A 25,659-nucleotide genomic window follows, 5' to 3' on the forward strand; every position below is an offset into this window, starting at 1 on the left:
CCAGATTTTAGGGCCTTTGACATACATTGAATTTTTATAAAGGTTTAGTCGGACACGGGGAATGTCGTAGAGATGTTTGTACCTTGTACCTTGTTCAGCTATCAAAACTTTGGTGTCCAGTCCCTGGACCCATTATGTACCTCTGTAATCCTTTGACTACCACCCACAGGATGGGTATAGGGTGCATAATAAATATATTAAACTAAAACCCCAATGGAAATAAGTCACTCTGTCTGACTTTTTTGGGTTATCCTAGGTTCTCTACACATATGCTGCTATGTATGATAATTCTATGTAACTGTATTTGTGTATACCTGAATAAACTTACTTACTTACTTATTCCTTCCGGACACAGGAAGGCAGGGCTCAATACGACATACGGATTAGTGGCCCTATGTACCCCAATAACAACAACAATAACCATGACGTTCATCCCAGAAGCATTAATACAGAGTTATGTGTACCCTGTCTTCTTGGCCAGCAATGATGAGGAGTTAATCACTCGCATGTGTTACGGTACACTCATATATGCCTTCCTCACACTAGTATTGCCTGAGGCACCTTATGGCAGGTACACCAACTACAAATTTGGCTTCGGTGTTCCGGTGAAGCTGGCTTGGTGCCTGCAAGAATGTCCTTCCTTCATCATCCCCGTGTGTTTGGTGGTGTATGGCAAACAAACAGCATATAGAGGAGTGGTTAACCAAATGTGTCTGGGCATGTTTGTCATGCATTACTTTCAAAGGTGAGCTTTGTGTGGCTCGTGGCTTGGTTGTTAGCGCACTCGCCTCACACTTGAGTGTCCAGGGTTCGATCCTAGGCACGGGTGGAGACGCTGGGCATGTTTCTTGTACCTGTTGTCACTGTTCACCTAGTAGTAAGTAGGTACCTGGGTGTTAGTCACTTTACACTTACTGTCACTGTTCACTTAGCAGTACTCGCTCCCATCCTGTTCCTCATCCTCATATCTGACATAGACAGGATGTAAGCCAAAGCACCGTGTCTTCCTTTGCAGATGACTCCCGAATTTGCATGACAGTGTCCTCCATTGAAGACACTGCAACACTCCAGGCAGACATCAACCAAATCTATAAATGGGCTCCCAAAAACAATATGAAGTTCAGAGATGAGAAATTTCAATTACTCCCATATGAAAAATGTGAGGAATTTAAAAATATATTGGAGTATAGAGCAAATTCCAACCACACAATAGAATGTAAAAGACCTGGGAGTGATTATGTCGGAGGATATCACCTTCAAGGACCATAACAAATTTATAAATCGCACCTGCTAGAAAAATGACAGGATGGATAATGAGAACTTTAAAAACTAGGGTTGCCAAGCCCATGATGACATTCTTCAAGTCGCTTGTTCTATCTAGGCCTGAATATTGCTGCACACTAAAAGCACCTTTTAAGGCAGGTGAAATTGCTGACCTAGAAAATGTACAGAGAACCTTCATGGCACACATAACTGCGATAAAATGCCTCAATTACTGGGAACACTTGAAGTTCTTCATACTGTAATCCCTAGAATGCAGGCAGGAGAATACATGATTATACACTTGGAAATTCCTAGAGGAATTACTGCCAAACTTGCAATCGAAAATCACTCCCTATGAAGCAAAAGACTCGGCAGACAATGCAACATCCCCCCAATGAAAAGCAGAGGTGCCACTAGCACGATAAGAGACAACACAATAAGTGTGAGGGGGCCCTAGACTGTTCAACTGCCTCCCAGCATACATAAGGGGGATTATCAATAGACCCCTCGCTGTCTTCAGGAAGGCTCTGGACAAGGACCTAAAGTCAGTACCTGACCAGCTGGGCTGTGGTTTGTATGTCAGTTTGCGTGTAGCCACCAGTAACAGCCTGGTTGATCAGGCCCTGATCCACCATGCGGCCTGGTCACAGACTGGGCCATGGGGACGTTGACCCCCCGAAACCTTCTCCAGGTATTCTCCAGGTAGTAAGTAGGTACCTGGGTGTTAGTCACCTTACACCTACTGTCACTGTTCACTTAGCAGTAAGTAGGTACCTGGGTGTTATTCACCTTACGCCTGCTGTCACTGTACACCTAGCAGTAAGTAAATACGTACCTGGGTGACCTGGGTGTTAGATTACACCTTCTGTCCCTGTTCACCTAGCTGTAGTAGGTACCTGAGTGTTAATGGACAGGTGTGGGTGGCATCCTGGAGGACAAGATTGAAGGACCACAATGGAAATTAGGCAGACGGTCTTTGATGACACACTGACTTTCTTGAGTTATCCTGGGTGGCTAACCCTCCCTACCCTGGGTTATCCTGGGTGGCTAACCCTCCCTACCATGGGTTATCCTGGGTGGCTAACCCTCCCTACCCTGGGTTATCCTGGGTGGCTAACCCTCCCTACCATGGGTTATCCTGGGTGGCTAACCCCCCCCCCCCTGTCCCAGGTTATCCTGGATGGCTAACCCTCCAAGGGCAAAAAAAAATCCTACCAATTCTTATCTTCTCATAGTCGAGGCTATTTGGTTAGGTTTGGTAAACTTCATCAGGAAACAGGACAAGTATTTCCTGAAGCCAATCTTAGTCAGATGATGACCTGCCATTGGAGCTTCTGGTCACCTGACCAAGGCCTTCCACTGGCTTACCGATCCACCCCTTTAAAAATTATGGTCCTAATTATAACCATTTAGTAGTACAGTGGAACCTCAAAAATCAAACTTAATCCGTTCCAGGAGTTAGTTCTAAATTCGAAAATTCTGAAATTCGAAGCAATATTTCCCATAAGAAATAATGGAAATACAATTAATCCGTTCCAGAAAGCCAAAAATATTCACACAAAAAATACATTTTATAGAGATTAATTAGTTTTACATACAACAAATACTATAGTTTTTAATTATGTATAGTAACATGTACATATAAAATAACATTTTTACTTACCTTTATTGAAGATTGGTGATGGCATCTGGAAGATAGGGAGGAGGAGAGAGGGAGTTGGGGTTAGTGTTTGGAAGGACAATCCCCCTCCATGAGGACTTCAGGTAAAGCCCTCTCTGGGGTTACTTCCCTTCTCTGTCTTTTAATGCCACTAGGACCAGCTTGAGAGTCACTGGACCCCTGCCTCACAAAATAACTGTCCACAGTCTTCTGTTTCTGGCGCCTCTTTAACATTTCCCTAAAATGGGACATGGTTCTGTCACTGAACTTGTTGCAAAGATGGCTTGTTTCAGCTTGCTCAGGGTGGTACTTCTGCACAAACATTTGGACATCATTCCACTTGGCACAAATCTCCTTAATCTTTGAAGAAGGCACCTCATCCACTCCCTATATTAACACCTTTCGCAACATCAGCTTCCTTGATTTGTTCTTTCTTTGACAGGATTCAAAGTTTATTCTCTATAAGGATTACAATGCTGAGTTTACAGAATTTGGTTATTGTGTGGTTTACATGTAGTAAAATAATAATTACAGAGTGTACCACTAGAACACCTAGCATGGCTAGGCATTTCGGGCAGACTTAGATTAAATCTTAAGTTTAAAATATTACAAAATTATGAGGTAAGTTGGTATTATGGCTAAGTGACTAAATACTAGTTTGTGAGTTTAGCAATGTGAATGCTTTTGTTTTGGCACTATACATAGTTTCAGGATTGGAGTATCACAGGCCAACTTATGACTAGTTAAGATTCATTATTTTGAGATTGAGATTGATATTTCTGTTTATGGTCAAATGGGTGAGTGAGTGTAAGTGTTAACCACCAGGTGGTATTCGTGTAATTAGTTGACAGGGTGTATCAGGGAGATAAGATGTTTTCTGATGGTAGTTTTGAAGGTGATGAATGTGTCTGCAGTTTTAGAATTTTCAGGTAGGGTGTTCCAGATTTTAGGGCCTTTGACATACATTGAATTTTTGTAAAGGTTTAGTCGGACATGGGGAATGTCATAGAGATGTTTGTGTCTGGTGTTGTGCCTGTGGGTTCTGTCACAACTATCAAGAAAGCGTTTTAGGTCAAGGTTAATATTGGAATTTAAGGTCCTGTAGATATAGATTGCACAGTAGTAAGTGTGGATGTACTGAACAGGGAGTAAGTTTAGATCTATGAAGAGTGGGGGGGGGGGGGGTGTTGCCAGGGTTGGGATTTAGTGATTATTCTTACTGCAGCTTTTTGTTGGGTTATTATTGGCTTTAGGTGTGTTGCTGCAGTTGAACCCCAAGCACAGATAGCATAGGTGAGGTATGGGTATATAAGTGAATGGTATAGTGTGAGAAGGGCAGTTTGCGGCACGTAGTATCTTATCTTGGAGAGGATCCCAACCGTTTTGGATGCTTTTTTGGTTATGTGTTGGATATGGGTGCTGAAGTTCAGGTTGTTGTCGAGGTATAGGCCTAGGAATTTGCCCTCATTATGCCTGGCAATTAGAGTGTTGTCGATCTTAATGTTAATTTGCGCATCTCCTGCTCTGCTACCAAACATAATGTAGTAGGTTTTGTCAGTGTTAAGTGTAAGTTTATTGGCTGTCATCCAAGTCAATATTTTGATCAGCTCCTCATTAACAATGGTGTTTAGGGTGGCAAGATTAGGGTGAGAGATGACATAAGTCGTGTCGTCAGCAAAGAGAATGGGGTTCAGGTGTTGAGATACATTTGGAAGATCATTGATGTATATGAGGAAGAGCAGGGGACCAAGGACACTTCCCTGCGGAACTCCAGTATCAAGTGGCTGTGTTGTTGATGCTGTGTCTTTAATGGTGACATACTGATACCTATTAGTAAGATAAGATTTGAAATATGTAAGCGCATGGCCTCTTATACCATAATGGTCAAGTTTGTGGAGTAGGATGCCGTGATCTACTGTGTCAAAAGCTTTTCTTAGGTCAATAAAAATTCCTAGTGGATATTCCTTATTTTCCAATGCTGTGTAAAGCAGATCTAGCATTTTTATGATTGTATCGTTAGTGCTTTTATTTTTCCTGAATCCAAATTGGCAAGGGTTGAGTATGTTTTGTGCCGTTATAAATGAATATAGTCTCCTGTGCACGAGTTTCTCAAAGATTTTGGATAGCAATGGTAAGTTTGATATTGGCCTATAGTTGTTTAAATCTGTAGGGTCACCACCTTTATGTATTGGTGTAACCCTTGCCATCTTGAGTAGTTTCGGGAAGGTGCTAGTTTCTAGTGACTTGTTGAAAAGTAATAAGAGCATAAGAACATAAGAACGAAGGAACACTGCAGAAGGCCTACTGGCCCATGTGAGGCAGGTCCAAGTCTCCTACCAGCTTAAGCCAATGCACCCAACCTAGTCAGGTCAGGTCACCTTGACTTAAGGGAGGAACACGGCAACCGTCCTGGTAGCACAAGCTAATCAGGTCCAACTCACACCCACCCACACCCACTCATGTATTTATCCAACCTATTTTTAAAGCTACACAACGTTCTGGCCTCTATGACTGTACTTATGCACTGTTGTCTTGGTTTCAGATTACTGCTAACCAGAACTCCTAAATCTTTTTCGCAATCCGTAATATTAAGATCTACATTATTTAGTTTATATGTGGCATGGTTAGTGTCCTGTCCAACATTTAGAACTTTGCATTTGTCTATATTAAACTGCATCTGCCACCTCTCCGACCACTGCATCAGTCTACTCAAATCTTCCTGGAGTGCTCTAATGTCCTCTTCAGAATGAATTCGACGGCCTATTTTGGTGTCATCGGCAAACTTGCTGATGTCGCTCTTTATGCCCTCATCTATGTCGTTTATGTATATTGTGAACAGCAGGGGGCCCAACACTGACCCCTGTGGAACACCGCTCGTGACGCTTCCCCACTCTGATTTCTCCCCATTTATGCAAACTCTCTGCTGCCTATTTGTCAACCATGCCTCTATCCAGGAAAAAATTTCTCCTCCTATACCATGTGCCTTAATTTTCCTCAATAGTCTCTGATGTGGGACCCTGTCAAAAGCCTTACTGAAGTCCATATACACAATATCATATTCATTACCATGATCTACCTCCTCAAATACCTTAGTGAAAAAAGTTAATAAATTCGTAAGGCAGGAACGCCCCTTTGTAAAACCATGCTGAGATTCGTTGATTAATTTATGCTTTTCAAGGTGGCTACGAACTGCCTCGGCAATTATTGATTCCATAAATTTTCCCACTATGGAGGTTAGGCTTATTGGTCTATAGTTCGAAGGTAAGGACCTGTCACCTGCTTTGAAAATAGGTATCACATTTGCCATTTTCCACTTATCTGGCACAATGCCAGTTTGTAGTGATACGTTGAAAAGATTAGCCAAAGGTTTGCTAAGCTCCTCTTTACATTCCTTTAGAACCCTTGCATACAGTTCATCAGGGCCTGGGGATTTGTTAGGTTTTAATTTATCTATTTGCCTAAGGACCATGTCACTTGTGACCCTAATCGTGCACAGTTTATTATCGTCCTGTTCCACATAATTTATCATTTCTGGAATATCGCTGGTATCCTCGTGTGTAAAAACTGAGAGGAAGTATGTGTTAAAACTTCTACACATTTCCTTATCACTGTCAGTGAGCTGACCCGAGGAACTTTTGAGTGGGCCTATCTTGTCCCTGATCTTACTTCTGTATACCTGAAAGAATCCTTTTGGGTTAGTCTTCGAATCTCTTGCAACTTTAACCTCATAATCTCTTTTTGCTTTTCTAATTCCTTTTTTTATTTCTCTCTTTAACTGAATATATCGATTTCTTAATTGCCCCTCTCCTCTTTTGAATTGCCTATATATGCCTCTCTTTTGACCAGTTAGATATTTTAATCTATTGTTCATCCATTTAGGATCATTTTTGTTTGATCTGATTTCCCTATTTGGAACATAATTTGACTGAGCAGCTAGAACTATGCCCTGGAAAGTGTCATATCGGCAACCATCACCACCTACCTGACCCTTAGTCAGGTCATTCCAGTTCAGCCCACCTAAGTAATTTTTCAGTCCTATGAAATCAGCCAAGCAGAAGTCAGGGACAGCGACTTGATTGCCATTATTAGGGGAATTCCATGATATATTAAAACTGAGTGATTTGTGATCACTTTCCCCAAGCTCATCATTAACCTCAAGATTATTAATTAGTGTTTCCCTACTGGCAAGAACCAAGTCAAGGAGGTTATTTTCCCTAGTTGGCTCTGTCACAAACTGTTTTAAAAAACAATCCTGGATCGTATCAAGAAAGTCACCTGACTCTAAATTTCCTGTCAAATTGCTCCAGTCAATCTGTCTATAGTTGAAATCTCCCATTAGCACAGCATGCGAGAGGACATGGGCTGCTCTCTTGTACAATAATGGTGGGACATGAGACAGATTTCCTGAGTTATTTTTAAGTGACTTTATAATCTCGGTGACTTCCGTGGGCTCAGTTGGAGCAAGATAGAAGGAATTTGGGAAATTCCCATCTAGGTAGTCCCCGGCATGGGCATTGGTAAGTGGGATTTTATTGGCAAGATTAGAACCTATGGTTGAGAAGAAGTCGTTTATCTTGTTAGCTGTGTCAGTGGGATGCAGTGGTGTTTCATTAGGTTTAGTTAGGACAGTATTCTTGTTTTTTTTTCAGTTTGTGGGTCCCTAGAATCTGAGAGAGTGTTTTCCAGGTCTTTTTTATATCTCCTCTTGTGTCAGTGAATCTACTGGAGTAGTATAGTTGTTTGGCTTTCTTTATTACTTTGGTGAGGACTGATGAATAGTGTTTAAGAATATCTTTGTGTATTAAGCCCTGTCCATATTGCTTTTCATATTGGTGTTTCTTATCAATGGATTTCAGAATGGTGCTGGTTAGCCATGGGCAACCAAGCTGTTTGTTTGTGATTTGTTTCGTTTTTGTAGGACAATGTTTGTTGTATAGTCTAAGTAATTTGTTAAGAAAAATGTCTGTCCAGTCATCAATACCATTGGCCTTGGAGAATTCTGTAGGCCAGTCAACAGTCTCTAGGTCAGCTGTGAACTTCCTTACTGAGGCCTCGTCATGGAGTCTAAATGAGACTTTGTTGTATTCAAGTGGTGGTTTACTAATGTTTGTCAAGAGGAAGGTAGGGTAGTGGTCTGTAGTGCAATCTGTGATTATCCCTGATTTAAGGGGGGCTAGTATATTGGTCCATATGTGGTCTATTATGGTTGCACTTGTCTCAGTGAGCCTGGTTGGTTTAGTTATTGTTGGTATGAGAAGTGTGTTGTTCATATTGTTGATGAAATCAGTTACAGGCTGATCATCTAGTAGGCCAAGATTGATGTTGAAGTCTCCAGCTAAGAGAAGGTGGTGTTTATTCATTTGTCTGTTTGTTATTAGTGCCTTTAATTTCCCACTGAAATTTGGGACGTTTGTGTGGGGTATCCGGTAAATGGCACCGATTGTTATAGGCGTCTTAAGGTTTTTTACAGTAAAATTAGCAAAAATGTATTCTTCATATTCATCACTAAAGCAAGTGGTGCTAATACAAGATAATTGGTTAGAGTAATAGATTGCAACACCACCCCCAACTTGGTATGGTCTGCAGTTGTAGGGTATCTCGCTGAGGGTTAAGGAGTGGGGAATCTTTTTTCAAGATTGGAGATAAAGGTTGGTCAGAATATTTTGGAGGTGAGGGAGGATTTGATGGAATAATAAAAGGTTCTGTTTATTTACAATTAAGACAGGAGAATATGATTATAATTTATATAAAAGGATTTTTTATTTGAATTGTTATGTTTTTTTATTTTTATTTAATTTACTTATATATTTTAAATTAGAATTTTGCATTGAAGCTGCAAAGGTGGTTATTAACCTGTAGGTGATATTTTTAGAAGAAAAATCTTCAGCTTTACATTGAAAATGTAATATGTTTTATACACTATAAAAAAGAGAAGTGAACGGAATTTAACCGCTCGGGAAATAAGTTAGAAGCTTTTTCGCTGGCCTAATTCTCTTTGACAGGAAAGAAAATTTCAATTTTATCATTAACAGTAATATGCCTCTGGTTTTGGCTTCTGTCAAAATAAATTAGAGGTTTACTAATCAAAATTTAGGTCGAAACTTACGCAATCTTTTGCTTTCTAATTTGAAAAAGGTTTATAAACACTTTATGAATGCAAATCATATGTCATTATTGACTACATTTCCAGTTAGATCATTCTAAGGCACCTTATATCATTCATAATAGAGACCTAAGAGAAGGATTAGGAGAGAAAAATAATCCTGTAAATCTTCAAGAGAAAATATCTGTGAAGGGGGAGATATGGGTTAGAGGAAGAATTAATGTGATTTCTACATCAAAAATTAGGAAAACTACAGCAATGAGGAAAAATCGAAGAGAAAAAGGTAGTCGGGCCGAAGTCTTAGGGTCAAACCCACATTCAAATGGGGATATTTTTTCTCGATCTATAATGGATTGGCCTTGAACTCAATCTTATATCATTTATTCCTTTAATCTCATCAAAAGAAAATCAATTACCGTCAGAAGCCTCCTTAAAATATTTCTTAATTCAAGCTCTTGGGTCAGCCATTATTATTTTATCTTCAACCTTAACATTTTTTATTCCGAGAATCTCGCTCTCCTTTATTTCCTTAGCCCTGCTTCTTAAATTAGGGGCAGCTCCATTTCATTTTTGGTTTCCTCAAGTCATAGAAGGTCTTAATTGAACCCAAATTATTATTCTCATGACAATCCAAAAACTTGCCCCAATACAGTGGACCCCCGCATAACGATCACCTCCGAATGCGACCAATTATGTAAGTGTATTTATGTAAGTGCATTTGTACGTGTATGTTTGGGGGTCTGAAATGGACTAATCTACTTCACAATATTCCTTATGGGAACAAATTCGGTCAGTACTGGCACCTGAACATACTTCTGGAGTGAAAAAATATCATTAACCGGGGGTCCACTGTATTTTTAATCTCTTATTTATCTTCAGAATATTATACACACCTTATTCTCTTTTTAGGTGGATTTTCTTCCGCTGGTAGAGGGTAGATATCTATTGTGTCCTGCTTAAGCCAGGTCTCAGTAAGAATAATGCAGGAGAAGGGTGTCTTTAGTGATTCAAGGAGTGCCAGGAGGTCATCATAGTGTTTGCCTAAGGACCTGAAGTTGTAGTTAAGTACTGATAGACTTTTAGCATTGTTTAGGATAGTGCTGGCTTGTGATGCTGTGTAGTAAAGGCAGTTACTTTCCAATAGGCTTTGATTGTGTGTCAGATTATGGAGGTTTAGATCAGGGTCAACGTGATCAATCATCTTCTAGGTTTAAATTATGGTTATTTATATCCTGAGTTGTGTGTTGAGTTTTAGTACTGATATCTGTAGTGGTGGGAAGTTTGGACAAGTATATAGCTATAGCATTTTGGTCATGTAGAGTATAGTCACTAATACACATAATGGAGTTGGTGTTGTGTATGTGTTGTGCTGGAATGAGCTAAAGTACAACTAGGTATAAACTAATAATATAAAAATACAAATTAAAAATAGCACAAGACTCTCACTTGTAATTGCACTAAGGTCTAATGTAATGACTTCGGTATAGTCTATGTATTGAGCTAGAATGAGCTATAGTACAACTAGGTTTAATCTAATAATATAAAAATACAAATTAAAAATAGCATCAGACTCTCACTAGTAATTACACTATGGTCTAATATAATGAATTTGGTATTGACTATGTATTGAGCTAGAATGAGCTATAGTACAACTGAGTTTAATCTGATGATATAAAAAAGGCACAAGACTCTCAATTGTAATTGCACTAAGGTGTTATATAAGTTGTTTACAAGAATTAGAGTATAACTAGATTTAAATTGACAGGATAAAATATGCAAGTTAAGGTAGCAAAAGAATAAAAAAAGTAGAAAAAAAAATATATGAGGTAGTTGGCACTAGTTAGCAAAAGATAGTTAAGGGCCTTGAACAATAATATAATTGAAATATACACTAATTGCACACACAATATAGTCACTAAGATATGAAAACAATCTTAGAGTAGGACTTATAATATAAAAATACAAATTGAAATGGTACTTGCAATTGCACTAGGGTCTGGTATAGGTTGTTGACAAGATCAAGAGTATAACTAGATTTAAATTGACAAAATAAAATTCACAAATTAAAATATCAAAAGAATAATAAGTAAAAAATAACAAAGGCAATGTCTTGGTTATAATAAGATAGTAAGATGGTAGACAGGTACACAGGTACAAAGGATAATATAAAGGTTGGAGTTGAATATACAAACTTGGAAATTTGGCAACAAAATGTTATGGGAAGTATAAAATAATGATTAATGTACAAAAGTAAAATTGACTGGTAGTAAATATGGTGTTTAATAAAATTTTAGTAAGTAATAATGATTACAAAAAAAGTGAAAAAGTAATGTTTATTTCATTCAATATTGCACTGGTAGTTATACTTGAGGTTATTTGGCAGTACAAGGTAATTAAGAATACTCTAAGATAGTAAATGTGGTATTAAAACAGGTTAAGGTAATTAGACAAGTAATGGTTATTAAATGATGTCAAAAATGTTAAGAGTAAATTGTATTGATAGTAAAAATGGTAATTATTAATTTTAGTAAGTAATATCAATTGATAGTATTTAAAAAAATATGAGGTAGTAATATGGACAGAGAAAGTATCAATTCAGCTAATATTTAAGCAAACAATAATAAATAAGAAAATTACATAAGGTGACTTATGCTTACTAGTAAAATCACAAAATGAGGTAGTTGATTATTTAATTACTAAGAGATTGTACTAAGAAATTTGAACAATAATGGAGCAAAACTTACACTACACTACGTAGGCTTTTAGGTTGGACATTTAGTTATTTTCTGTAAGATTAGTATCCCTGAGAAATCGTGATAGATCATTCTCGTTCGTGATTGTGTACAGTTGACCTACATTTGTTTTCCTAACTAGAATTTTCCCATCCCGTGTGAAGCATTGGTGTATTGTGTCATTATTCTCCCGCTTAAGTTTTCTGACTCTATACGGGAGGTTCTGACGTTTTTTGGTAAGACACTCGTTTATGTATACCTCTTTCTTTACTTTAATAGATGCAATAATTAAGTCTTTTTTCTTGTCATGTGAGTGGAATCTAAGCATAACACTTTTTCTACCATGGGATCCTAGTAACCTGGCTTCTTTTATTTCTGACTCTGGTATAATAACACTTGTTTGGTCCTTTATGATCTGCAGAGTAATTTCTTTACTGTTTGTTTTGTTCATATCACTGGGAAAAGTGGACTGTTAACTATTACTGCGTCTGATAGTTTATCTTGTTCAGTTTTATCTTCTTGGAGAGCAAAGTAGTTGCTGAACTGGTTATCTAAGTTGTACTTCCATTCTTTTACTGCTTCTTCAACCTTTGTATTAAGAGATATTATTTGTTGGGTATGGCTATCTATGACTGTTTGGATGGTCTTGTCACAGTTAGTCATTCCTGGTGTTGATAACTTTTGTTCAAGACTGAGGATTTTGTTCTCGAGTTGTGTCATCCTGGTGTCTTGTTTTGTTAGCGTCTCTCGAAGATTCATATTTTCAATAACTAAGGTGGAGATGCATGTCTTTAGGGTATATAGATCATTGGTCATACCTGAGAGACTACCAATGGTCGACTTGTGTTTCCCATTGTAGATGAATGGTTCAAAGAACCACGTTGTTAAATTAGACACATGTGCAACTCTTGGGTATCTTTATTGAGGAAGCGTTTCACCACACAGTGGCTTCATCAGTTCATCCTTTGTTTATCCTTTGTATGGACTGATGAAGCCACTGTGTGGCAAAACATTTCCTCAATAAAGATACCCAAAAGTTGCACATGTGTCTAATTTAACATTGTGTTTCCCATACATCCTGGCAAGCTCAACATGTCTCACACCACTCTCATACTTCTGTATTATTTCCTTCTTCACATCTCTGGTGTTTCTCACTTTCTTTACCACAGGGGTACCACTAGCAAGTTTCTTTGGGCCCATGGCAGCTTATTTCACAGTCCCACAAGCACTAAACACAACGAAATAATCGTAAAATGCGTGAATGAGAGCGCAGGTAGTGTTCACTCAAGCATAAACAAAGCTAGACTGCTCACGGCGCCTGCGCGGGGACGTGGACAGAGCGGGCGGCAGACAGGTCCCGTAAATAAATAACAAAAAGGCACAATACCGTGACTGGAACGATACACAAATAACCCGCACATAAAAGAGAGAAGCTTACGACGACGTTTCGGTCCGACTTGGACCATTGACAAAGTCACACTAACAGAGGTGGAGCAGGACGGCTATATATAGGCAGGAAGAGGTGGAGGTAGTAGTAGTAGTAGTAGTACAAGAATTGTATATAATACCAACAAGATGAAATTAAGACACATGCACAACACCCGGGCATCCCCATCATAGACGTTTCGCCATCCAGCCAGCCACTGGATGGCGAAATGTCCACAACAAAGACAACCAGACGCCGCACATGTGTCTTAATTTCATCAGTAGTTGTAGTAGTAGTAGAAGAAGAAGAGGTAGTAGTAGTGGTAGTGGTAGAAGTGGGAAATAAGGACAGGTCCCGTACCCGGCGTTCCGAAAATAGGGACATGTTTGATAATAGGGACACAGTTTATCCGAAAAAATGGTCCTATTTTCGAAACGTTCGATATGTGATAGGTTTGATTTTTGAGGTTCCACTGTATATATAAATAAATTGAGGTTATTCAACAGGCAGCCGGGTAACCTAATATAAATAGATATTAAAATCTGTTGCCAGATGTGCTCTGTTCATTTTTTCAATTTGCTTGTTTATGGTTAAATATGTTTTTATATACAGGTAGTAGGTTGGTAGACAGCAACCACCCAGGGAAGTACTACCGTCCTGCCAGATGACTATGAAACATAAACCTGTAACTGTTTTACATGATGGTAGGATTGCTGGTGTCTTTTTCTGTCTCATAAACACGCTAGATAACAGGGATATCTTGCTACTCCTACTTACACTTTGGTCACACTTCACAGACACGCACATGCATATATATATATATATATATATACATACATCTAGGTTTTTCTCCTTTTTCTAAATAGCTCTTGTTCTTCTTTATTTCTTCTATTGTCCATGGGAAAGTGGAAAAGAATCTTTCCTCTATAAGCCATGCGTGTCGTATGAGGCGACTAAAATACCGGGAGCAATGGGCTAGTAACTCCTCCTGTAAACATTTACTAAAAATGAGAAGAAGAAAAACTTTATAAAACTGGGATGCTTGAATGTGCGTGGATGTAGTGCGGATGACAAGAAACAGATGATTGCTGATGTTATGAATGAAAAAAAGTTGGATGTCCTGGCCCTAAGCGAAACAAAGCTGAAGAGGGTAAGGGAGTTTCGGTGGGGGGAAATGAATGGGATTAAATCTGGAGTATCTGAGAGAGTTAGAGCTAAGGAAGGGTAACAATAATGTTGAAGGATCAGATATGGAAGGAGAAAAGAGAATATGAATGTGTAAATTTAAGGATTATGTGGATTAAAGTAAAGGTTGGATGTGAAAAGTGGGTCATAATAAGCATGTATGCACCTGGAGAAGAGAGGAATATAGAGGAGAGAGAGAGATTTTGGGAGATGTTAAGTGAATGTATAGGAACCTTTGAACCAAGTGAGAGAGTAATTGTGGTAGGGGACCTGAATGCTAAAGTAGGAGAAACTTTTAGAGAGGGTGTGGTAGGTAAGTTTGGGGTGCCAGGTGTAAATGATAATGGGAACCCTTTGATTGAACTTTGTATAGAAAGGGGTTTAGTTATAGGTAATACATATTTTAAGAAAAAGAGGATAAATAAGTATACAAGATATGATGTAGGGCAAAATGACAGTAGTTTGTTGGATTATGTATTGGTAGATAAAAGACTGTTGAGTAGACTTCAGGATGTACATGTGTATAGAGGGGCCACTGATATATCAGATCACTTTTTAGTTGTAGCTACACTGAGAGTAAAAGGTAGATGGGATACAAGGAGAATAGAAGCATCAGGGAAGAGAGAGGTGAAGGTTTATAAACTAAAAGAGGAGGCAGTTAGGGTAAGATATAAACAGGTATTGGAGGATAGATGGGCTAATGAGAGCATAGGCAATGGGGTCAATTTAAAAATGTAATGTTAGAGTGTTCAGCAGATGTTTGTGGTTACAGGAAAGTGGGTGCGGGAGGGAAGAGGAGCGATTGGTGGAATGATGATGTAAAGAGAGTAGTAAGGGAGAAAAAGTTAGCATATGAGAAGTTTTTACAAAGTAGAAGTGATGCAAGGAGGGAAGAGTATATGGAGAAAAAGAGAGAGGTTAAGAGAGTGGTGAAGCAGTGTAAAAAGAGAGCAAATGAGAGAGTGGGTGAGATGTTATCAACAAATTTTGTTGAAAATAAGAAAAAGTTTTGGAGTGAGATTAACAAGTTAAGAAAGCCTAGAGAACAAATGGATTTGTCAGTTAAAAATAGGAGAGGAGAGTTATTAAATGGAGAGTTAGAGGTATTGGGAAGATGGAAGGAATATTTTGAGGAATTGTTAAATGTTGATGAAGATAAGGAAGCTGTGATTTCGTGTATAGGGCAAGGAGGAATAACATCTTGTAGGAGTGAGGAAGAACCAGTTGTGAGTGTGGGGGAAGTTTGTGAGTCAGTAGGTAAAATGAAAGAGTGTAAGGCAGCTGGGATTGGTGGGGATATAGTTTTAGAGTGGTTGGTGCTATTATTTAATAAATGTATGGAAGAGGGTAGGGTACCTAGGCATTGGCAGAGAGCATGCAGAGTTCCTTTGTATAAAGGCAAAGGGGACAAAAGAGAGTGCAAAAATTATAGGGAGATAAGTCTGTTGAGTATACCTGGTAAAGTGTATGGTAGAGTTATTATTGAAAGAATTAAGAGTAAGACGGAGAATAGGATAGCAGATGAACAAGGAGGCTTTAGGAAATGTAGGGGGTGTGTGGACCAGGTGTTTACAGTGAAACATATAGGTGAACAGTATTTAGATAAGGTTAAAGAGGTTTTGTGGCATTTATGGATTTGGAAAAGGCGTATGACAGGGTGGATAGGGGGGCAATGTGGCAGATGTTACAGGTGTATGGTGTAGGAGGTAGGTTACTGAAAGCAGTGAAGAGTTTTTACGAGGATAGTAAGGCTCAAGTTAGAGTATGTAGGAAAGAGGGAGATCATTTCCCAATAAAAGTAGGCCTTAGACAAGGATGTGTGATGTCACCGTGGTTGTTTAATATATTTATAGATGTGGTTGTAAAAGAAGTAAATGCGAGGGCCTTGGCAAGAGGCGTGGAGTTAAAAGATAAAGAATCACACTTAAAGTGGGAGTTGTCACAGTTGCTCTTTGCTGATGACACTGTGCTCTTGGGAGATTCTGAAGAGAAGTTGCAGAGGTTGGTTGATGAATTTGGTAGGGTATGTAAAAGAAGAAAATTAAAAGTGAATACAGGAAAGAGTAAGGTTATGAGGTTAACAAAAAGATTAGGCGATGAAAGATTGGATATCAGATTGGAGGGAGAGAGTATGGAGGAGGTGAATGTATTCAGATATTTGGGAGTGGACGTGTCAGCGGATGGGTCTATGAAAGATGAGGTGAATCATAGAATTGGTGAGGGGAAAAGGGTGAGCAGTGCTCTTAGGAGTCTGTGGAGATAAAGAACTTTGTCCTTGGAGACAAAGAGGGGAATGTATGAGAATATAGTTTTACCAACGCTCTTATATGGGTGTGAAGCATGGGTGATGAATGTTGCAGTGAGGAGAAGGCTGGAGGCAGTGGAGATGTCATGTCTGAGGGCAATGTGTGGTGTGAATATAATGCAGAGAATTCGTTGTTTGGAAGTTAGGAGGAGGTGCGGGATTACCAAAACTGTTGTCCAGAGGGCTGAGGAAGGGTTGTTGAGGTGGTTCGGACATGTAGAGAGAATGGAGCGATACAGAGTGACTTGAAGAGTGTATCAGTCTGTAGTGGAAGGAAGGCGGGGTAGGGATTGGCCTAGGAAAGGTTGGAGGGAGGGGGTAAAGGAGGTTTTGTGTGCGAGGGGCTTGGACTTCCGGTGGGCATGCGTGAGTGTGTTTGATAGGAGTGAATGGAGACAAATGGTTTTTAATACTTGACGTGCTGTTGGAGTGTGAGCAAAGTAACATTTATGAAGGGATTCAGGGAAACCGGCAGGCCGGACTTGAGTCCTGGAGATGGGAAGTACAGTGCCTGCACTCTGAAGGAGGGGTGTTAATGTTGCAGTTTAAAAACTGTAGTGTAAAGCACCCTTCTGGCAAGACAGTGATGGAGTGAATGATGGTGAAAGTTTTTCTTTTTTGGGCCACCCTGCCTAGGTGGGAATCGGCCAGTGTGTTAATAATAAAATTATTGTTTTTATAATTTTGGCTGAGGTTTACAACCTCTACTTAGCATAATTCAATCGCAAGTTTACATTTTGTAATGCATAGAATCTCTTTACACCATGAAATAAATGTTTTTTGGGGGGGAAATTTAGGAAAGAGATTCTTAACCTTTTTACTATTACATACCCCTAGTGGACTGCCCGATACATCCTCTTACGCTCTTTGCTAGACTGTTGAAGTCATCATCACCAGCTGTATTAGGTACCAGCATGACTTCAATAGATGTCAATAGCTTGGTTTTACTTTACATACAGATAGCTAGCAACACAGCAGCTAATAGTTTATTCTAATCTAACAATTTTTTTTAAATTGTTCGGTGATCAAGTCATGTACCTCCATTAACCCTTAAACGGTCCAAACAGATCGATGTTCAAATTCGTAGTGCTACAAAAGTAGATCTACTTTTTTTTACATATTTTCAAATATAAGAAAAAAAATGTAGATAAAACTTTTTTTTACACATTTTCAAATGTAAAACAAAAAAGATTACATTTTTTTACATACTTTCGGATGTTGAAAAAACGTATATATACGTTTGGACCATTTAAGGGTTAATTGGTTCCCACACCCCCATTATTTGGTTCCCATATCTCCGGTTAAGAACCCATTTTAGGAGATAACGAAAATAGTACATTTCTTGGTTGTGCAACACATCTGAGCCATTTAACACTTGTAATGAGTCATGTTGTGCCTGGAAAGATAGCAACTAAACCTCACAAGACTGATGGTGGAGACTAGGTTAAGTTGTTAGGTTAGGTTATTTTATGCTAAGTTAGGTTAGGTTATTTTAAGCTAGGTTAGGTGGCTTTCTTTAAGTTTGGTTATGATTTTTACCATTTGCACAACAAAATAATACCTTTAACTGCAAAACCAAGTTAATATTTCTCAAGTCCAGCTACATAATTAATGACCCAAATCAGCAGAGTAGTGATCATAAACTGTTATTACTTGTTTTAGAAGTTTCGTCACTGTTGCATTTGTGGTAACTATTTTTTATGTAAAATCTTCAAAATTAAGTAACTTGTACAGTTCAGTTGAGACATCTATATTTTGGGTTTATGGGAAAATAAAATTTTTTGGGTACCCCATCCCCTCTCCTCATTGCTCTTCCCCCAAATAAACAAAACCCAACCTAACCCAGTCAAGCCTAATCTAGATTTTAACTCTTAATCTGGGTTGGTTGACAGTGGGTTATTTTTTGGGGGAGGTTACCAAGGAAATGGTCTGTCCCACATGCATGATATAGAACTTTTTCATTGGCACAGTACACTGGATACTGGAGAATTTGGATACTAACTTATAGATATACTCAAAAATGCAGCCATAAACTCAATATTGACCATAACTTTATGTAACTTAACCTATAAACTGATTACTACCTTATTGTCATATAGATAGTCTTTCAAAAACTGCTTGTTACTTAACTGCTGGATGAGTAAGCACTTCTAATTACTGTGTATACTGTTCTAGGTGAGGGAGTACTGTGATCCTGATGAAATGCTCTTGATCCTAGGCATTTGGGAAACCCTCCCTGTCTTTGGCTCAACAGAGGTGCCTTGATACTAGTGAGAGGCTCTTGATATAAGGAAATTGATATGTCCTCCCCTTTCTTGGATTGAACCTGATTGCCTTTCATTCTCCAGGTGATGTATGACCCACTTTGGGGTTTAACTTTGACCCCATGAATATAATACTAAAATTACATATAAAAAAGGCCCTTATGGGAGTTAATGTTTTTTTTTTTTGTGAATACCTGGATAATAATATTTAAAACATTTTATTCCTAGTAAAAAGAAACCTAATTCATTACTGACCTAACAATATTGATTTTCCTTGCACATTTTAAGTTTTAATGCATGGCATGTTAAGAATGCACGTTTTTATAATTTATATAAAAGTACGTACAACCTCTCCTCACTTAACAATGGAGTTGAGTTCCTAAGACGACATTGGTAAATGAAGTGGTTGCTAAGCAAGAAGCATACTGTATTGGTAGTGGGTTTGTGTCAACCATCTTTGATATTGTTTTAATGTCACCTTTGCACCATTTATAACAATTCTTATATACATTTTTAAATATACAGTAGTGTACTGTACATATATTGTAATACATAAACAGAATAGAGGAAATCAGCTCTAATATACATTATTTAGGTATGCATACTGGTCAGAGAGCTGGTCGTAAATCCAAGTTGTCGATAAAAGAGTACGTTGCTAAGTGAAGAGAGGCTGTATTCTTTTTTCAGATTAAGTTTATAGATTTTTAGTTAATTCATGTTTTAATTTTATATGACATGACCATTCTATAGCTATACTGAATGCTTATTGTGTATAATGTTTGATTTTATTGTATTTTTTTTTTTTTTAGATTAAATGTACATATTATACTTGTATGCCTACAACAGCTGCGACATGTGCCTTCAGAACTGATATAGTCTATAAATTTGTAGTGTTGTCTGTAAAATCATTTGTAACTTTCCTAAATAATGCATATCTTATCTTAACATTGTGCATAAAATCAGGCAGTTCAATTTTTTCATGTTAAGCATCTACATTAATTAAATAATCCCTGACTTTAAAACTTTTAATTGATCTATACCAATGCTGGCCTCGGCATGATTAGGTAATCCATTCCAGCTTTTTATAGCAGTTATAAAACCTCAATTTAATGAATTTAATATGTGGCCTGTAAATTGATCTTGGATTTAATGGACAAAGCCCCTTCAAGCCAGAATTGACCTTTATTATTATGATGATGGAAAAATGATCTCATTCACATTTAGTGGATTCCCCCTTCCTGCTATTAGTCCATTAAATAAAAAAATTTTGTATTTGATGCCTGACTGCATACTATGCTGTAAATTTATAATTGCTTTTCCACTGTGCAGTGTCTGTTTTGGTTCCTAGACCTTGCAAAATTTTGGCAGGAGAGCCTAGATAGTATTTGTCAGCAATTTTTAAATGGTTCTATTTTAGCTGTTTCACTCTGCCTCCCATTTTTTATTTTTTTAATTTTTAGAATTCATCCTTGCACCTGAAAGTGGGAATTACAGTGCCTGCACTCTGAAGGAATGGTGGGGATATTTGCAGTTTTGGGCTATAGTATCGATGCCCCTCTGGCAAGACAGCGATTGAGTAAGTGATGGCGAAAGTGTGTTTTCTTTTTCGGGCCACCCTGCCTCAGTGGGAAATGGCTGATGTGTTAAAAAATAAAAAATCCTTGCAACTATGCTGAGGATAACTAGTATGATATATGTACAGCATCTATGTAGTTAATGTTTTTTTTTTTTTTTCAGATTTTTTGTAAGTACAGAGCCCCAGTGAGCAGGAGTAATGTACACAGACCCACTCTTGCACTATGAAACTATGTCTGGTCTGATGCTAGTGAAAGGTTCTTTGTCTAAGGAATTACAGCTACATTCATATTCTTAGTCAGAACCTGATTACCTCCCATTTACAATTGCACTACATAGACCAGGTTTATTAGAGAGCTTGTTGTACTTTATTCATGATCAGTTCACATTAACAGAAGCTTTCAAGAGGAAACTGGGATAATATTTGCCTGATTATCCATCTTGTAATGAATATGCAGGTTTATGGCCTGCTGGTACTAACAGTTGGGTTGACCAGGCAGCCAGACACATGTGCAACACCTGGGTATCTTTACTGTATAGATATTTTGCCATCTAGTGGCTTTATCAATACACTACTGAACACTGAAGAGGTAGAACTTCGGGTAATCAGTCCCTCAGCCTAGAAAACTAGTGTTCAGTTCCACAGTCTTGCAGTACTGAACACCTGCTTCTAGGCTGAGGGACTGATTACCTCATCTACTTCTTCAGTCTCCTGTAGTGATAAAGCCACTGGTTGATGAAATACATACATAGTAATGATACCCAGGTGTTGCACATGCATTTAATTTATAATGATATAGGTTAGTACAATTAATTTTTGTATTAAGCTCTCATATGTAGTGCAATCTTTGGTAAGTATGATTGAAAAAGTACACCCAAATACTGAATAGCAGGTGAAAACACCTCATAATACTTGCTAATCACATTTGGATCCACTTTTTCAATTGTATTTGAAAAATATCAGCTTTGTAAGAAAGCTTATTGCAGCTAATTTCAGTGAATATTTGTACAGATATTCTTCACCTTAAGGTGCCTTACTTTAGAGCTTTTTCCTAATGCTGTGCTTTTCAATTATATTCGTGTTGTATTATTTTTTGTGCTTGCATTGCTTTGAAGATGGTTATTAGCGGTGACATTTTTTTATTTGTTATTTTTACTTTTGCATTTTTTTTAGTCCTATAGCAAGGGGCTAGTAACCCCTTCTCCTGCTTAAATTACTAAATGTAAAGAGAAAAATCAATTACATTTCTTCTTTTTGGGGTCACCCTGCCTCAGTGGGAGACGACCAGTGTGTTGAACAGAAAAAAAAAGCTATTGCACATTTAAATGATAGTGTAAACATGTTTTTAGGCTTTTATATGCACTGGCAAGTAAAATAAAAAGGCTGTGATTTGCTTTACGTTGGCAGTGTAGAACCCAACCCACTGTACTAGCAAGGTATGCCTGTACTGTTGAATGCTGACACCTCATGGGCTACTGCTGCTATGTTTGAAGCCTGCCTAATGATATAAAGGTTTAAATGATTTATTTCCATTGAAAATGTACTGTATTTTATGGCAAACAAGACGCTTTGGTGTTGAGGATGCCCTCCCCCAATTCTGATTGGCTAAATTTTGGAAAAAAAGATAAACGGCACTTTGGCTTCCAAGACGCTGTGTAAATTTTCAAGACTTAATTTGGGAAGAAATAGAGTCTTCTATGCTATAAAATATGGTACTTCATAGATAGATTAATGAAAACGTTTATATTAATGTAATATACAACATTTAATGCGTGTCAGAGTGATTATTACTGCATATTATTATTATTATTATTATCATTATTAATATGCTGTCTTCAAGACTAAAAAGACACTCTTAGTGATTGTAATGTGTACCCGCATGCTGGCATAGTGTATAAGTTTATTTAGGTACAGGTACACATAAGTAGTATACGGTACTAGTTATGACATTATGCCGCCTCTACCTCACACACATACCAAAACACAAACACATACCATGAAAGATTATATATACATTTGCACACTTACTGAGGTTTTAATACTTGGTGCTGCATCCTTTACTCTTAATCACGTCCCTCAGCCATGTAGGAAGACTCTCACATAAATTCTTGAGGGTTTGGGGAGGTATATTATTCCATGCCTCATGTAGAGCAGCCTCCAGCCATGGGATGGAACTGATATCTTTGCCCAGTAAACCTCGTTTTACTATTGACCGGAGGTTCTCAATAGGGTTTAGGTCTGGGGAATTGCCTAGCCAGTCATTAAAGAACCTCACTTTACAGTCCTTTTAAGCCACTGAACTACAGATTTGGCGGTATGACATGGTGCACTGTCCTGCATAAATACCGTAGCCCCACACTTGTCAAATGCCTCGGGTAAATTGTCACACAATATCTCCAGGTAATTATACTGGTTCATATACTGGTTTTTGGGAAGCACAATGAGTTCACCAACACTCTGAGTACTTCTGAAACACCCCCAAACCATGAACTAGTCTGGGTGTTTGGTGGTCCCACAGGTGTAGTGTGGGTCTAGCGGGTCACTACCACTAGGCCGGTACACATGTCCTCCACGGTTACAGGTGATGGTGAAGGTTGCTTCATCACCCCAAAGTACTTCAAACCGCTGTTGAAGATTCCAGTGAAGATATTTCTTTGCATAATCCAGCCTATGCTTCTTCTGTGGCTTGGAGAGGATCAGTTTCTTAACCTGGCGGTGACTACTGTAGCCCTGTTCTGACACATGTCTATTAACAGTTCTTACAGACACATCTGAGAGAAGATGTGGGTTCTTTTCTTTCAATTCTCTAGCAGTTATCTTAGATGTACTCTCTAACTGCTTCTTTAACACAGTTAAGGTATGGACAGATGTCTTCTTCGAGGGGCCAGGCCGAGGTTTGGCAGACAGTAACTCAACACCACCACCAGCCTTGAAATGCTGCACCCAGTTCCTCACTGAACACTCACACACACCAACATTCTCGACTCTTTCTTCCGTCTGGTGCCCAGCTTTGTGAAGCTCTATGATTTGAGCTATAGTTTCAAATGTTAAATACAGTGGGCCCTCAGCTAATGACGGCATCAGCTAATGTTAAATCCAGCTAACGATACATTTTAACGCAAAAATTTTGCCTCAGCTAACGCTAAAAACCTCGCCCAACACGATTCGTTCGAGACACGTCCACGTGTGGCCTGAGCGTGCCTCAGTTGCCCTGTGGGTGCCTATTACAAAAACACCAATTGGGTTTTTACATTAGGTGTTAGTAATATAAAAGTTCAGGATACATATATACACATTAAAATAAATTAATCTTTAATATTATATAAAAACAACAATCTTTGGTCTAGAGGTATTTGAACTAATGAACATCTGATAATATATACATGTTACAATAATAAATTATAATTAGCATCTTTGTAAAATAATAAATAATTCCTGACCCTACACAGGGTACAACTTCTTAGACACTACTGTGTCACTATATATATCTATGCTAAAATAATAAATTATAAATAACATTTGTACAATAATAAATTATAGTCAACTCCGTGTCTCACGACACCCTAATGACGCTCCATGTCACACGACACCTATCCGAGTTGTGACGCTCCCTGTGTCTCACACGACACTTATCCATGTAATGACGCTCCGTCTCAACTGTGTCCCTTGACACCCTTTTCTCTGCGTAATGACGCTCCTACTCTCCGTGTCACATGACACCCTTTTCTCTGCGTCATACACTACTGTGTCACCCTTGACACCCTGCGACACACTCACACAGCATCTTTCTCGAGGCCAGTCACATGACACTATTCAATGTACACTACAACCGTAACTTCTTTAGTGTCACACGACACCCTTTTCTTTTCAGTGTTCCACTACGGTCCTATAGCATATCTCAATGTTACACTCCATTATACTTGCTTAAGTGTCACACTACGGTCCTAGCCCAGTTCAGTGTCACACTCCAACCTTTTGTTCACGTAGTGTCCCACTAAAACAGCATCCAATGACTCCGGCCCACAGTTGACCAGCGTAGGCGGTGAGTCCGCAGACATCACCTGTCCTGTAAATACTCTCCAAGGCCGGTAGAAGTACACCGTAAGATGGTCTGGTGAGTACTATCTACCGCCTTCAAGACCAGTTGACACACTGCAAGGTGGTCCGGTGAATTACTAGCAAAACACACTATGTTGCAAGCTCACTGAATGCGGCCGTTAAATAACTGAGGCCAACAGACTTAGTTAGAAGCGGTGAGCGGTTCTTCTAAAATCAGTAGAAGCCAGTAGAATACTCTCTACTGCCAGTAGATATGTACCGTGAGGTGTTCTGGTACTTACTGCTTCTAAGGCCGGCTCAGCAGTCCCCACATTGGGTTTGATGACGTGCCCTTGGTACTGCCGGCCGGCAGGTTAACCATTTAACCGCTAGTTTGGTAGGGGGCCGCAACAGTGCCATTGTTTAAAAGCCAGCCAGTGTGGTCGCATCCACGCATACATTCGGAACATTTCATATTATCACAGCATTTTTAGTGATTGTACCTGCAAAATAAGTCACCATGGGCCCCAAGAAAGCTTCTAGTGCCAACCCTGTGATAAAAAGAGTGAGAATTAGTATGGAAATTAAGAAAGATTTTGAAGGGTTTGGGGCTAACCCTGAGACGCCTATGCCAGTTGTGGAATCCATTGTGCCTACTTCAAAGATTAAGGAAATGTGTGCAAAGTAGGTTGAACTGCAAACCTTTATGGATGAAAATCACCCTAACACAGCTATTGTAAGCCATGCTGGTGACTATTACAATGACAATGTTGTGGCCCATTTTAGGCAAATCTTAACCCTTTGACTGTCGAGGTCGTATATATACGTCTTACGAGGTACCGTGTTTGACATATACAGTGGACCCCCGCTTAACGATCACCTCCAAATGCGACCAATTATGTAAGTGTATTTATGTAAGTGCGTTTGTACGTGTATGTTTGGGGGTCTGAAATGGACTAATCTACTTCACAATATTCCTTATGGGAAAAAATTCGGTCAGTACTGGCACCTGAACATACTACTGGAATGAAAAAAGTTCGTTAACCGGGGGTCCACTGTATATACAGTGGTCCCTCGCTTTTCGTATTTCTCGGCAATCGTAAATTT

General features: G+C 38.7%; 1 protein-coding gene across 1 annotated transcript in view; it reads left to right on the forward strand.

Moving 5' to 3' along the window:
- Nucleotides 1–399: 399 nt before the first annotated feature.
- Nucleotides 400–25,659, forward strand: part of LOC128687686 (3-oxo-5-alpha-steroid 4-dehydrogenase 1-like) — a 55,052-nt gene continuing 29,792 nt past the window's right edge. Inside the window, exon 1 of the mRNA XM_053775278.2 lies at nucleotides 400–745. Coding sequence (XP_053631253.1) covers nucleotides 423–745 — 323 coding nt within the window. The 5' untranslated portion in view covers nucleotides 400–422. The remainder of the gene's footprint in view (nucleotides 746–25,659) is intronic.

The sequence above is a fragment of the Cherax quadricarinatus genome, chromosome 11 (assembly GCF_038502225.1).
Source record: "Cherax quadricarinatus isolate ZL_2023a chromosome 11, ASM3850222v1, whole genome shotgun sequence".
Taxonomy (NCBI): Eukaryota; Metazoa; Arthropoda; class Malacostraca; order Decapoda; family Parastacidae; genus Cherax; species Cherax quadricarinatus.